This window comes from Ursus arctos, unplaced genomic scaffold (genome assembly GCF_023065955.2).
Source record: "Ursus arctos isolate Adak ecotype North America unplaced genomic scaffold, UrsArc2.0 scaffold_15, whole genome shotgun sequence".
Lineage (NCBI taxonomy): Eukaryota > Metazoa > Chordata > Mammalia > Carnivora > Ursidae > Ursus > Ursus arctos.
In genome coordinates this window covers 59,645,515-59,658,631 of record NW_026622819.1, presented here as the reverse complement: position 1 = coordinate 59,658,631, position 13,117 = coordinate 59,645,515, and the positions used below count along the sequence as shown (strand labels likewise).

At 42.1% G+C, this 13,117-nt stretch overlaps 1 protein-coding gene across 1 annotated transcript in view; it reads right to left on the bottom strand.

The window, feature by feature from the left end:
* ATP6V0E1 (ATPase H+ transporting V0 subunit e1) overlaps positions 1 to 10,173 on the bottom strand; it is a 47,114-nt gene extending 36,941 nt beyond the window's left edge. Inside the window, exons 1-2 of the mRNA XM_026510986.3 lie at positions 9,984 to 10,173; positions 4,075 to 4,122 (exon numbers count right to left, since the gene is read on the bottom strand). Coding sequence (XP_026366771.1) covers positions 4,075 to 4,122; positions 9,984 to 10,087 — 152 coding nt within the window. The 5' untranslated portion in view covers positions 10,088 to 10,173. The remainder of the gene's footprint in view (positions 1 to 4,074; positions 4,123 to 9,983) is intronic.
* Between the last annotated feature and the right edge of the window lie 2,944 nt (positions 10,174 to 13,117).

The window sequence follows — 13,117 nt, the reverse complement described above, 5'->3', positions numbered from 1 at the left end:
AACCTGGAAGAAATGGATGCCTTCCTGGAAACCTATAAACCACCAAGACTGAAACAGGAAGAAATTGATTATTACTGATTGGATTTTATCTTTGTGCATGGTGTGAGACTGATTAAACAGACTGATTAACTAAGAGATTGAAGCAGTGATCAAAAACCTCCCCCAAAACAAGAGTCCAGGGCCTGACGGATTCCCGGGGAATTCTACCAAACATTCAAAGAAGAAATAATACCTATTCTCCTAAAGCTATTTCAAAAAATAGAAACAGAAGGAAAACTACCAAACCCATTCTATGCGGCCAGTATTACCTTGATCCCCAAACCAGGCAAAGACCCCATCAAAAAGGAGAATTACAGACCGATTTCCCTGATGAATATGGACGCCAAAATTCTCAACAAGATCCTAGCTAATAGGATCCAAAAGTACATTAAAAGGATTATCCATCACGACCAAGTGGGATTCATCCCTGGGATGCAAGCGTGGTTCAACATTTGCAAATCGATCAGTGTGACAGATCATATCAACAAGACAAGAGTCAAGAACCATATGATTCTCTCAATAGATGCAGAAAAAGCATTTGACAAAATACAGCATCCTTTCCTGATTAAAATCCTTCGGAGTGTAGGGATAGAGGGTACATTCCCCAATTTCATAAAAACCATCTATGAAAAGCCTACAGCGAGTATCATTCTCAATGGGGAAGAGCTGAAAGCCTTTCCCTTAAGATCAGGAACACGACAAGGATGCCCACTCTCACCATTAATATTCAACATAGTACTAGAAGTCCTTTCAACAGCAATCAGACAACAAAAAGAGATAAAAGGTATTCAAATGGGCAAAGACGTCAAACTGTCTCTCTTCACAGACGACATGATACTCTATATGGAAAACCCAAGAGACTCCACCCCCAAATTACTAGAACTTATAGAACAATTCAGTAATGTGGCGGGATACAAAATCAATGCTCAGAAATCAGTTGCATTTCTATACACGAACAATGAGACTGAAGAAAGAGAAATTAGGCAATCCATTCCATTTACAATAGCACCAAAAATTATACGATATCTTGGAATTAACTTAACCAGAGAGGTAAAGGATCTATATTCTAGAAACTACAAATCACTCTTGAAAGACATTGAAGAAGACACAAAAAGATGGAAAAATATTCCATGCTCATGGATCGGAAGAATAAACATAGTTAAAATGTCTATGCTACCCAGAGCAATCTACACTTTCAATGACATCCCGATCAAAATACCAATGACATTTTTCAAAGAACTGGAACAAACAGCCCTTAAATTTGTGTGGAACCAGAAAAGGCCCCAAATCACCAAGGAATTGTTGAAAAGGAAAAACAAAGCTGGGGGCATCACGTTGCCGGATTTCAAGCTATACTACAAAGCTGTGATCACAAAGACAGCATGGTACTGGCACAAAAACAGACACATAGACCAATGGAACAGAACAAAGAACCCAGAAATGGACCCTCGGCTCTTTGGGCAACTAATCTTTGACAAAGCAGGAAAAAACATCCAGTGGAAAAAAGACAGTCTCTTCAATAAATGGTGCTGGGAAAACTGGACAGCTATATGCAAAAGAATGAAACTTGACCACTCTCTCACACCATACACAAAGATAAACTCCAAATGGATGAAAGACCTCGATGTGAGACAGGAATCCATCAAAATCATAGAGGAGAACATAGGCTGCAACCTCTTTGACATCGGCCACAGCAACTTTTTTCATGACACATCTCCAAAGGCAAGAGAAACAAAAGAAAAAATGAACTTGTGGTACTTCATCAAGATAAAAAGCTTCTGCACAGCCAAGGAAACAGTCAAAAAAACTAAGAGGCAGCCCACGGAATGGGAGAATATATTTGCAAATGACACTACAGATAAAAGACTGGTATCCAAGATCTACAAAGAACTTCTCAAACTCAATACACGGGAAACAAATAATCAAATCAAAAAATGGGCAGAAGATCTGAACAGACACTTTTCCAATGAAGACATACAAATGGCTAACAGTCACATGCAAAAATGTTCAAAATCATTAGCCATCAGGGAAATCCAAATCAAAACCACATTGAGATACCACCTTACGCCAGTTAGAATGGCAAAAATTGACAAGGCAAGAAACAACAAATGTTGGAGAGGATGTGGAGAAAGGGGAACCCTCTTACACTGTTGGTGGGAATGCAAGTTGGTACAGCCACCTTGGAAAACAGTGTGGCGGTCCCTTGAAAAGTTAAAAATAGAGCTACCCTATGATCCAGCAATTGCACTACTGGGTATTTACCCCAAAGATACATACGTAGTGAAGAGAAGGGCCATATGCACCCCAATGTTCATAGCAGCACTGTCCACAATAGCTAAATTGTGGAAGGAGCCGAGATGCCCTTCAACAGATGACTGGATTAAGAAGTTGTGGTCCATATATACAATGGAATATTACTCAGCCATCAGAAAGAACGATTACCCAACATTTGCAGCAACATGGACGGGACTGGAGGAGATTATGCTAAGTGAAATAAGTCAAGCAGAGAAAGACAATTATCATATGGTTTCACTCATTTATGGAACATAAGAAATAGCAGGGAAATTGGTAGGAGAAGGAAGGGAAGAATGAAGGGGGGGTAAACAGAAGGGGTAATGAACCACGAGAGAGTATGGACTCTGGGAAAGAAACTGAGAGCTTCAGAGGGGAGGGGGGTGGGGGACTGGGATAGGCCGGTGATGGGTATTAAGGAGGGCACATATTGCATGGAGCACTGGGTGCTATATGCAAACAATGAATCATGGAACACTACATCAAAAACTAAGGATGTACTGTATGGTGACTAACATAAAAAATTTTAAAAAAAAGATAGAGAACAAACTCAGGGTTGCTGAAGGGAAGTAGGTGGGGGATGGGCTAGATGAATGATGGGTTTTGAGGGCACTTGTTAAGATGAGCGCTGGGTGTTGTATTTAAGTGATGAATCACTGAATTCTACTCCTGAAACCAGTATTGCACTGTATGTTAACTAACTAGAATGTAAATAAAAATTTGAAGGAAAAAAAAAAGAAAAAAAAAAAGAACTGCTGTTTCCTATGTCATGTGGGCACTAAACAAAAGCCTGGCCAACACCAACACTTTCCACATAAAGAAGCCTCAGGAAGCTACACAGCTCTCTTTAAGAAAAAAGAACTACTGGTTCTAAACTCTAAAAGGAAATCCATGAAAGGATAAATTGTATGGTATGTGAACTAGATCTCAATTAAAAAAGAAAGAAACAAACAAACCATTAGGCCTTTGAATACTCTGAAGTGGCTATCCTCTCCAGGAACTGATTAGTACTTGGTTTTTTTTCTGGGGCTTGACTTGTCCTTGTCCCACTCCTCAGAGAAGAGGAGAATGTAGGCAAGATCTGGAAACCTTTACAATAGTTTAACAGCAGTCCAGTCATTTCTGACACTCATGAGGATTAAGAATGGTTTTCCAAAAATATATGTTGATGAATTCACTTACATATCTTAAAATAGTTTTCAACCAACAGTTTGCACAAACTATATAATCTACTTAAATGTGTTAATTATCATACACTGATATAACACGATTGTTAAAAAAAATTGTCTTTACTTGATTACAATTCTAGCTCAACTTCTGTTCATCAGATAAACAAAAGTCATAATCAAGAATGGCTTTACTGGCTTCATAGTGATATTTAAATGAAATGAGTATGTCTAAATTCTTCACAATAGTAAAATATAAAGTAGGACAAGGGCAATTTCCAGCTAATTATAAGATTTAAATTTGTGCCAAATAATTTACACTTGTATTGCCAAAAGCACAGAGCATCTGTACAGTTTTTATGTAAATGTATTGAACAGAGAAATAGTGTGCTCTTTTCCATCTTAGGATACTATTTCTAGATGTTACATAAGGGACAAGCTCCAAAGACACAAAACTGTAAAATTTCACAACGATCATGTTCCACGAATTTATTTTTCAATCACATACATTATAAATACCAAGAGTAATTTCCTATTATCTTGGGAAAAAAGCTACTTACAAGAGAAACATACTTACAAGAGATAGCAGCAAACTGAACAGGTTACCAGCATGGTGATGATAACTCTAAAAAAAACCGAAACAAAACAAAACAAAAAAAACCATCATTAGATAACCAGCAAACTAAGGAGACACTGTCAAATGGTTTAAGCTTCCTTCCCAAATTACAAACTGGCAAGGTCTGTGCACCAAGAAAAGGGAACTGAATCTGCTCAAACACCAAGGGACTGCACTTAGAAGTTTAAGTAATGAACATCTGTATTTGAAGGGGTAGTATTGAGGCCACAGCCAAACCCATCTACAACTGAACACAAAAGACTGCAGTGACAATTAGTTTTGACATCCAAGAAACTACCTATCTGGTAATTTTCTCTGCAATGAAATGACACTATACTTGTAAAAATTTAACTTTCTAGGAGCGCCTGGCTGGCTCAGTTGGGAGAGCATGTGACTCTTGATCTCAGGGTCATGAGTTCAAGCCCCATGATGGGGATAGAGATTACTAAAAATAAATAAACTTTAAAAAAAAAGTCAGAACTCCATCGATTTACAATGAAAAGATGAAAAGATGATTCTTATATAGACAGAAGATAGATAGATATCTATGTATCTTTCCAGTATTGACCTCTCCCATCTCTATTCCTGTCCGAAAAATAGTTAAATCTGGATCTCTGATCAGCTGAATCTCAACATTTAAAAAATTGAATTCATGGTATCTCCTCTTCCCATTTCTCTTTCCAAAGGCTCTTCTTCCCAATTCCTGCAGCCCCAGAAGCAGCTCTGTCACTTCCACCCATCCGACCCACTCCTCAAATCTGTCATCGTTTTGTTCACGCCTCCTCTGCACCCTTACTCACCAAATGCTAGCAGATTCAAAATTTTCTTCCTTCCCTTTCATCCTACCACAATCACCTCACAGTCATCTTTCTAAAATAATTCTTTCATCACATCACTCTGCAGCTGAACACCTTTCAATGCTCTCCATCCTCCATAGGAGTAATTTCCAAAGAGGGCGTCTCCACACCCCACAGATTAAGGAAGACCATCTCCTACAATGCAAGTAGCAAATATCAGAATTCCTGTTTATATTTTCAACTTATCCTTTAGAAGTTATGTGTGTGTGCATGTACTTTCTGTGGTCAATACTGGCACATCCATTCATTCATTCAGCAGATTTTCAATGTGTGCCCAGTACGTACCAGGCTCTGGGGAAAAAGGAGTAAATAAAACGGATGAAAACCTGGGCCACGGTGAAGTTTACATGATTGGGGGGGTAGAGCGACGGGACGGACAACAAAGAAGCTGAACATGAAACAAGAACTATTTACTTAGGTACCATTAGTATGCCAGGTGGTCAGTAAGTGCTAATGCAGAAAAATAAAGCAGGGAAAGAGGATAAGGGTATACACGGGTTGGAGGCTGTGCTTGCAATTTTAATGAGGGCAGTCAGGAAAGGGCTTGCTGAGGACGTCGCAAGTGAGTCCAGACCTGAAGGTGAGGGAGTGTTCCAGACAGGCGGAAGAGCAAATGCAAAGGCTCTATGGTACCAGGAGTTAAAAGAGGACAGAAGAAAACAGAGGCACATGTAGCTGAGCAGAGCCAGGCGAGCCTAGTAAGAAGTGAGGTCAGGGAAGGGGAGAACATAGACCAGAATTGGAAACACCTTTAAAATAGTTCAACGGTAGTTCTGCCATTTCTGACACTCAGGAGGACGAAGAGCAGTGTCTTGGCAGCTTCCAAAGGAAAAGGGAAGCTATTTGGAGAGATCTGAGGACAGGACTGACAACATCTGATTCAGATTCTAAGAGGACCTCTCCACAGAGTAGAAACAAACTGGGGGGAAGAGAGACAAAGGGAAAAGCTGAGAAACCAGTTTGGGGCGGGGTGAATTGCAATAATCCATGGACCAGGCTGGTAGCAGCAGACGCAGTGAGAACTGGTCAGACTCTGGATATATTGTGAAGGCACCTTCTTCAAAATATCTTATACATTATGCTTATAATACATAAATAAGTATGCATGGGAGTTTGTGCTACAAAATTCTGACAGCTGCGTAATAAAAATGTTTGATTTTTGAAGAGCTACACAATCAAGTCCAGCTCCTTGTCTGTAATCAGTTCCCTTCGCTCATCCTCAGCACTGTCCACTTTCAAACAGCCACCTTCCACTTCCAAAAGCAGGTGGCCTCACTGTCCCCCCAAACACATCAAGTTTACTATTCTCCATTCCCAGCTTTTGTTCATTTTCCTCCTTTCCTCTGCCTCAATTTGGAAGCCCTCTGTCTTCTATCCTCCCCAAAGACCACCTCAGAGAGCCAAAACTGCTGAGGCTCTCTGTGTTCCCTGCCTACTATGTTCATATCTAAAGCCCCTCATTAAAATATCACCTCCGGCCTGGCTGGCTAAGTAGGAAGAAGAGTGTGGGACTCCTGAATCTCTGGAGTCATGAGTTCAAGCCCTACACCGGAGATAGAGATTACTTAAATAAATAAATAAACTTAAACAAAAATAAATAAAATATCTCCTCCAAATAGGCCACTTAGTTGTTGCATGCCGAAGTGTTTGAGGTGAAGTGTCACGATGAATGCAATTTACTTTCAAACGGTTCAGCAAAATTTTGTGTACTTACACACATACACTCACACATATTCATAGATACAAAGCAAATATGAGTATGTTAACAATTATTATATCTAAGCGATGGAATACAGTACTCTTACTATTCTTTCTGCCTTTCTGTACGTCTGAAAATGTTCTGTATTCTTGAAAAAACTGGAGCTGACTGAACTCCCTGTGAGCTAGCTCCATCCCCTCCCCCACATCTACCCCTAAAGGAGCCACAGAGAAAAAAAACGGAAGATTTTAGAGCATCTGTGGATTCCTAAAGAGAGGGAAATCATGAAAAACATGAAAAGTCAGGAAAGCTGATTCCAAACACAAACTTGTTTTTATTTGGCCCATTTTCAGTTGTAGAAAAGAAAGAGAGCAATGGGTTTGCTTTAGGTTACACAGAGATTTTTCTGCATTCCGATGTGTGTGTGATAAAGGAGCAGAAGGCTAGCTGAGGACAAAGCACAAGCTGACACCCTGCAGCTTCCCCCACCCCCCCAACTTCTGGATGGGATCTGTGTGACAATCCTCCAGGAAGCTCCCAACTATCTTAAAGGTAATGCCTTGCTGGGGGGCGGGGAGAACAACCTTAACTTGACAGTGGCAAGGCCTCTGGTATCTTGTAGGTCCTCTTTAGCACATGAAAGTTCTTTTGAAATCTCCCTTTTCCCTACCTCCCCCAATTCCCAAGTATATAACCAGCCACCCTTCATAATCCCACTGCAGCAGCTCTTTCTGCCCACAGGTCCTGTCCCCGTGCTTTAATAAAACTACATTGTTACACCAAAGACATCTCAAGAATTGTTTCTTGGCCATCGGCTCTGGACCCCACCCCACTCCGGACCCCACCCCAGCGAACTTTACCTATATTCCAAAACCACATTGCATGGGTCTTGCAGGGAAAAGGATTTAACATCGAAGTCTCTCTTCTTCCCTTGCCACATAGCACCTTTACTTAACTCCTTAATGAAGATTTTTTTTTTAAGATTTTATTTATTTATTTGACAAAGAGAGAGAGACAGCCAGCGAGAGAGAGAACACAAGCAGGGGGAGTGGGAGAGGAAGCAGGCTTCCCAGCAGAGCAGGGAGCCCGACGCGGGGCTCGATCCTAGGACCCTGGGATCACACCCTGAGCTGAAGGCAGACACTTACAGAATGAGCCACCCAGGCGCCCCATTAATGAAGATGTTTTTAATCTTTCAAATCAGAAATGCTCTGATTAAAAATTAACCTAGTCCTTGAAGCAATTAAGCTCCTTCATGTATTAAAAAACAAACTCTTTTGCAGCCTTTCAGGAGATAAAGGGGAACTAGTACTAATTCAATACTAATATTTCCTTCCATTTTACAATGAGGAAATGAGAACAGTGAAAAGTTAACTGAATTGTCCAAGGTCACAAGCATCATCCAGCTAGCAGCAGTGTTCCTCAAAGTGTAATACAATAACTTCTGGTAGACACTGTGTTTCAAGAACTGCTCAATCCTGCCAAGAGCAGGAAATACAAGGATTGGGGTGGAGGCTGTGAATTAGACCCAGATAACCCATCACTACCAGGTCAAACCTGAATCTTGACACTAGAGCTAGAAACTGAGTAGTCCATATACTATAGGAGACATTTCATTACCCTGGATAACAGCAGTGGCATCAAGTCTCAAGGCTGGGCATGGTGGGTCCAAATGGGGTCTTTAAGAAAGGAGCAGGGAGTATTACAAGTGCATTAATAAATGCTTTTTTGAGTATTTAGACTGGAAAGGCAGACAGTAGGGTAATCAAATAGTTGAAGAGAGAAACACAACAGAGGGGCGCCTGGGTGGCGCAGTGGTTAAGCGTCTGCCTTCAGCTCAGGGCATGATCCCGGCGATCTGGGATCGAGCCCCGCATCAGGCTCCTCTGCTGGAAGCCTGCTTCTTCCTCTCCCACTCCCCCTGCTTGTGTTCCCTCTCTCGCTGGCTGTCTCTATCTCTGTCAAATGAATAAATAAAATCTTTAAAAAAAAAAAAAGAAGAAGAAACACAACAAAGAAGTACTTTGTTGTTCTCTAACTCCAGTAGGAGAAACAGGTCTAAGAAATTAAATTTGGTTAATACAAACTGTTTCAATAATCCTAGAATTCCAACACTCTGCATCATTTATTATAGTCTGGAGAGATGACCCTCTGTAACTGCTGTTATCGGGACGGGGGAGAGGGAGGGGAAACCCAATGCTACCAAATGATAGAAATTCATCTACCATTTTTCCTTTTTAAACAAATTGTGATTTACTTTCAAGCCAGATAGAAATACCAAGTCTAATACAAGTTTATTCCAGACAGCAAAAGGGATCTGGGTCGCAAAATATTAAGGAAGTCATAGCATTTTCTTTCCCTTAATAAAGGCAATAGAATTATCCACTCGACTGGTATTTACTGAATACCTACTACGCATGCAAAGCACCGGAAAGCCACCAATTTGTTTCAAAGAATAAAGCAAGAGATGGTGTTCTGGCCAAGCTCTGACTTCAGCCTAAGTTTCATTCCACATGATCTTGGGCTGAGAAAAAATGACTAAAAGGCAAAAGAGGAACCAGAAAGAGGGTGTTCAAAGCGCTTTTGAAGACAAGGCTCTATCTCATACTACAGTAGAAAAGATTTACTTACAACATAGATAAAGGTCTATTTAACAAAAAAGTCCAGGGGAAGAGTCTCGGTCAATCATTCTAAGAAGTTGGTACACTCACATACAAGCGCAGGAGCGCCCTCCAAAAGGTATGACGCAGGGGTTTCTAAACAATACCTCCTGCTCTTTGGTAATTAATCTCGCTTTAGATCAGGCCCAAACTACCTGGCGCCCACTAGATGCAAGGCCTGGGCTCCACGCTGCTGCACAGGCTTGTGTCCCGTGCAACTGCGACAACACGTGAGGCACAGAGGGCAATTTCTGTTTTATTTGATCCTTTCCTTTAAAGTTTAGGCCTCATCTGAGTGGAGGGCAGGGCTAAAGGGGTGAAAGTCGTCTAGGGACAAACCACTACTTCTCCTCGAGTCGGTATAAACCCATGTCCGATGCACCCTTCCCAGAGAGGCCGGTGATGAGAAAAAAAATCCCCCTGTAACCCCTTCCCAAGGAGGGTCCGTCGGGAGTCACCCTCCTCACCCTCGGACCGGGGAACCCTGAAGCTGCCGCGGTAAAGAAGTCGGGGAGCTGCAGGACGTCGGGGCCTGACTCTGGAGTGCGGGGCCGCGCCGCAAGGTCTCTGACCGGTGCAGGTCGCCCCCCTCCCCCGCCCGGCCCGGCGGGTCCTCACCGCGCGTTCTTCCCAAGGCGGGCCTGGCGCACTTACCCCCGGTTGGGACCCTTAGGGATGAACCAGGGCACGCAGAAGCCGACGAAGCCCCAGAACACGCTCATCACGATGAGAGGCACCGTGAGGCCGTTATACGCCATGGTTGCCGACGGAGATACCAGCCCCTGCCCGGCCGCCTCACTTTGGTCCCACCCGGAAGTGTCAACACCGGGCCGCGTGACCAGCGCGCGCAGAGACCCGCCTCCCGCGCCCCACGTGACCCGCGCGCCGGACTCCGCCCCTTCCTCAATCCCGTGTACTTTACATATGGACCCTAGTTTCCGTGCAATAGCCCTGTGTCCTTAACTCGAATTACCACCTGGTTTGTTTCTTCATTAAGCAGAATGGATTTCTGGATTAAAAGGGAAGTTGGACCAATAACCTTTAACAACCTGTACCAACTCTTCAAAAACATAATTCCAAACTTTCACGGGGCCAGTAATACAGGAAACTAGATGGTCATCTTTGTGTTCACACTGCTCCCCCAAAACAGCCTAAGCAAAAATTTTACTAAGTTCCAGTCCAAGCGCTGCCTTCTCCAAGACCTATTTCATTATGTTAGCGTGTCTCTTGTGGACGTATATCTTAACCAACCTTCCACTGGGGCAAACTAAAGGACAGCCACTGTTTAACAGATCATTGCTCCTCAGGAGGACTTACACATAGGAGGTGCTCAATAAACACCTGTAACTGAACTAATCAAGAAAGGGTGAGGTCAGCCAGAACTAAGACAAAAATGTCTACTCCTTCTATTTTTTTCTTAATTTGTTTTCAACTGTGGTAAAATATACATAAAATTCACCATCTTAGCCGTGAAGTGTAAAGTCCAGTAGGATTAAGTATATTCACATTGTTGTGTATCCAATCTCCAGAACTTTTTCATACCCATGGAACAACTCCCCATTCTCCCTTCCCCCAGCCCCTGGCAAACCCCATCCTACCTTCTGTTAAGTTTGACTACTCTAGATACCTGATATAAGTGGAATCATACAATATTTTTCTTTTTGTGACTGCCTTGATTCACTTAGCATAATATCCTCAAGCTTGATCCACGTTGTAGCATGTCAGAATCTCCTTCCTTTTTAAAGCTGAATAACAACGTTCTACTGTATGTATATGCCACATTTTGTTTCTCCATTCATCCGAAGAGAGATATTTGAGTTGCTTCCATTTTTTAGCTATTGTGGATTTTTTCCTGTCTCTTAAGTAAAGGCAAGTATTTTAAGTTGATCCCATTAAGTCTAACTTTAGCCTCACCTTCTTGGCAACTTCTTTAAAAACCAGGTGTTGGGGAGCACAGGGATGTGCCTGCTCAGACATCAGCGTTGTGTAAATCTTTTTCATCCTTTGTGAAATGAGAAAATTCCCTAATCTTGATATTATAGTTCGGGCTAGTATTGGCCAATAGCTCCCTCTATCAGTCAGTCTGTCAAAAACATTTTATCACACAGTCCAAAGAAAAACCATCCAAGGCCAGGATCTAAGACTCAGTGACCCACCAAATGAAGAAATATTCTCTGCCTTCAAGGCACTTAAAGTCTACCTCAGAAAATGTCAGTATGGCTCAAGGACCCCAGGGGAGGACCTGGGACTCTCCCAGCCGGTCTGTAAGGGCCTCTCTGTTCTAACTACCAATCTGTGTGAAGCTGAATTTTCTTCCTATGCTTTACCCAAAACATGTTGCAACAGATTGAACGCAGAAGCATTATTAAGAATCCATTTGTCGGGGCGCCTGGGTGGCACAGTGGTTAAGCGTCTGCCTTCGGCTCAGGGCGTGATCCCAGCGTTATGGGATCGAGCCCCACATCAGGCTCCTCCGCTGTGAGCCTGCTTCTTCCTCTCCCACTCATCCTGCTTGTGTTCCCTCTCTCGCTGGCTGTCTCTATCTCTGTCAAATAAATAAATAAATAAATGAATAAAATCTTAAAAAAAAAAAAAGAATCCATTTGTCTTCTATTAAGCCAGACATTAAGGAATTTTGCAAAAATGTAACAGAATGTCATTCTTCCCACGACATTTTTATTTTTTATATTTAAAAGATTTTGTCAGAGAGAGAGAGAGGGTGAGAGACAGTGTAAAGCAGGGGGAGCAGCAGGCAGAGGGAGAAGCAGTCTCCCTGCTGAGCAAGGAGACCGATGCGGAACTCAATCCCAGAACCCTGAGATCATGACCCTAGCCAAAGGCAGACGTTCAACCAACTGAGACACCCAGGCGTCTCCCACTACATTTTTAAATTTTGACTCGGAAAAGAGTTATTTTTCATAAAAAATGCTATTTCTGTTCATGTATTATAGGTTTATTATTGTTATTTAAAATGAATCTAAAATAAATGTTAAATTTTTGTTCTAATTTATAATACAGTAAATTTTATGATCAATATAACCCACATAAAAGTAAGATTTTGGGTCCACAATAATTTTTAAATTTGTAAACAGGTATTGAGACCAAAAAGTCTGACTTCAACTCCTAGAGGAAAAACCTCCAAGGCAACCCCAAAAGGATAAAGTAAATAAGAACTCACTGAAACACTACAATGCAAGCCCACCAATCCCCTCTTTCTTAAGCCCAGCCCTGTAAATAAAAACAGGCAGGCAGAGTCACAAAGCCATGTAGTCATAAAGCTCCTTTCCAAGCTGATCTGGAAGGCTGGAAGTTACTGGAGAAGCTGAAAGCTCCAGCATGCTTTTTTTTTTTTTTTTTAAGATTTTATTTATTTATTTATTTGACAGAGAGAGACAGCCAGCGAGAGAGGGAACACAAGCAGGGGGAGTGGGAGAGGAAGAAGCAGGCTCCTAGCAGAGGAGCCTGATGTGGGGCCTGATCCCAGAACGCCAGGATCACGCCCTGAGCCGAAGGCAGACACTTAATGACTGCACCACCCAGGCGCCCCTCCAGCATGCTTTACAACTCATTTGCTCAGCACATATATACAGAACATGTCCTGTGGGTGACCACTATTCATTTCTTGAGTGGCAGCCATATGCCATTGAACCATGTGCTTTGAATGACCTCTCATTCAATGTTCACAACACCTATTATGATCATATTAAATCCATTTTACATATTAGGAAAGAGAGGCTCAGGTTTGTAACTTGCCCAAAGTCTGTTTTATGTAAACAGAACTGGGATCT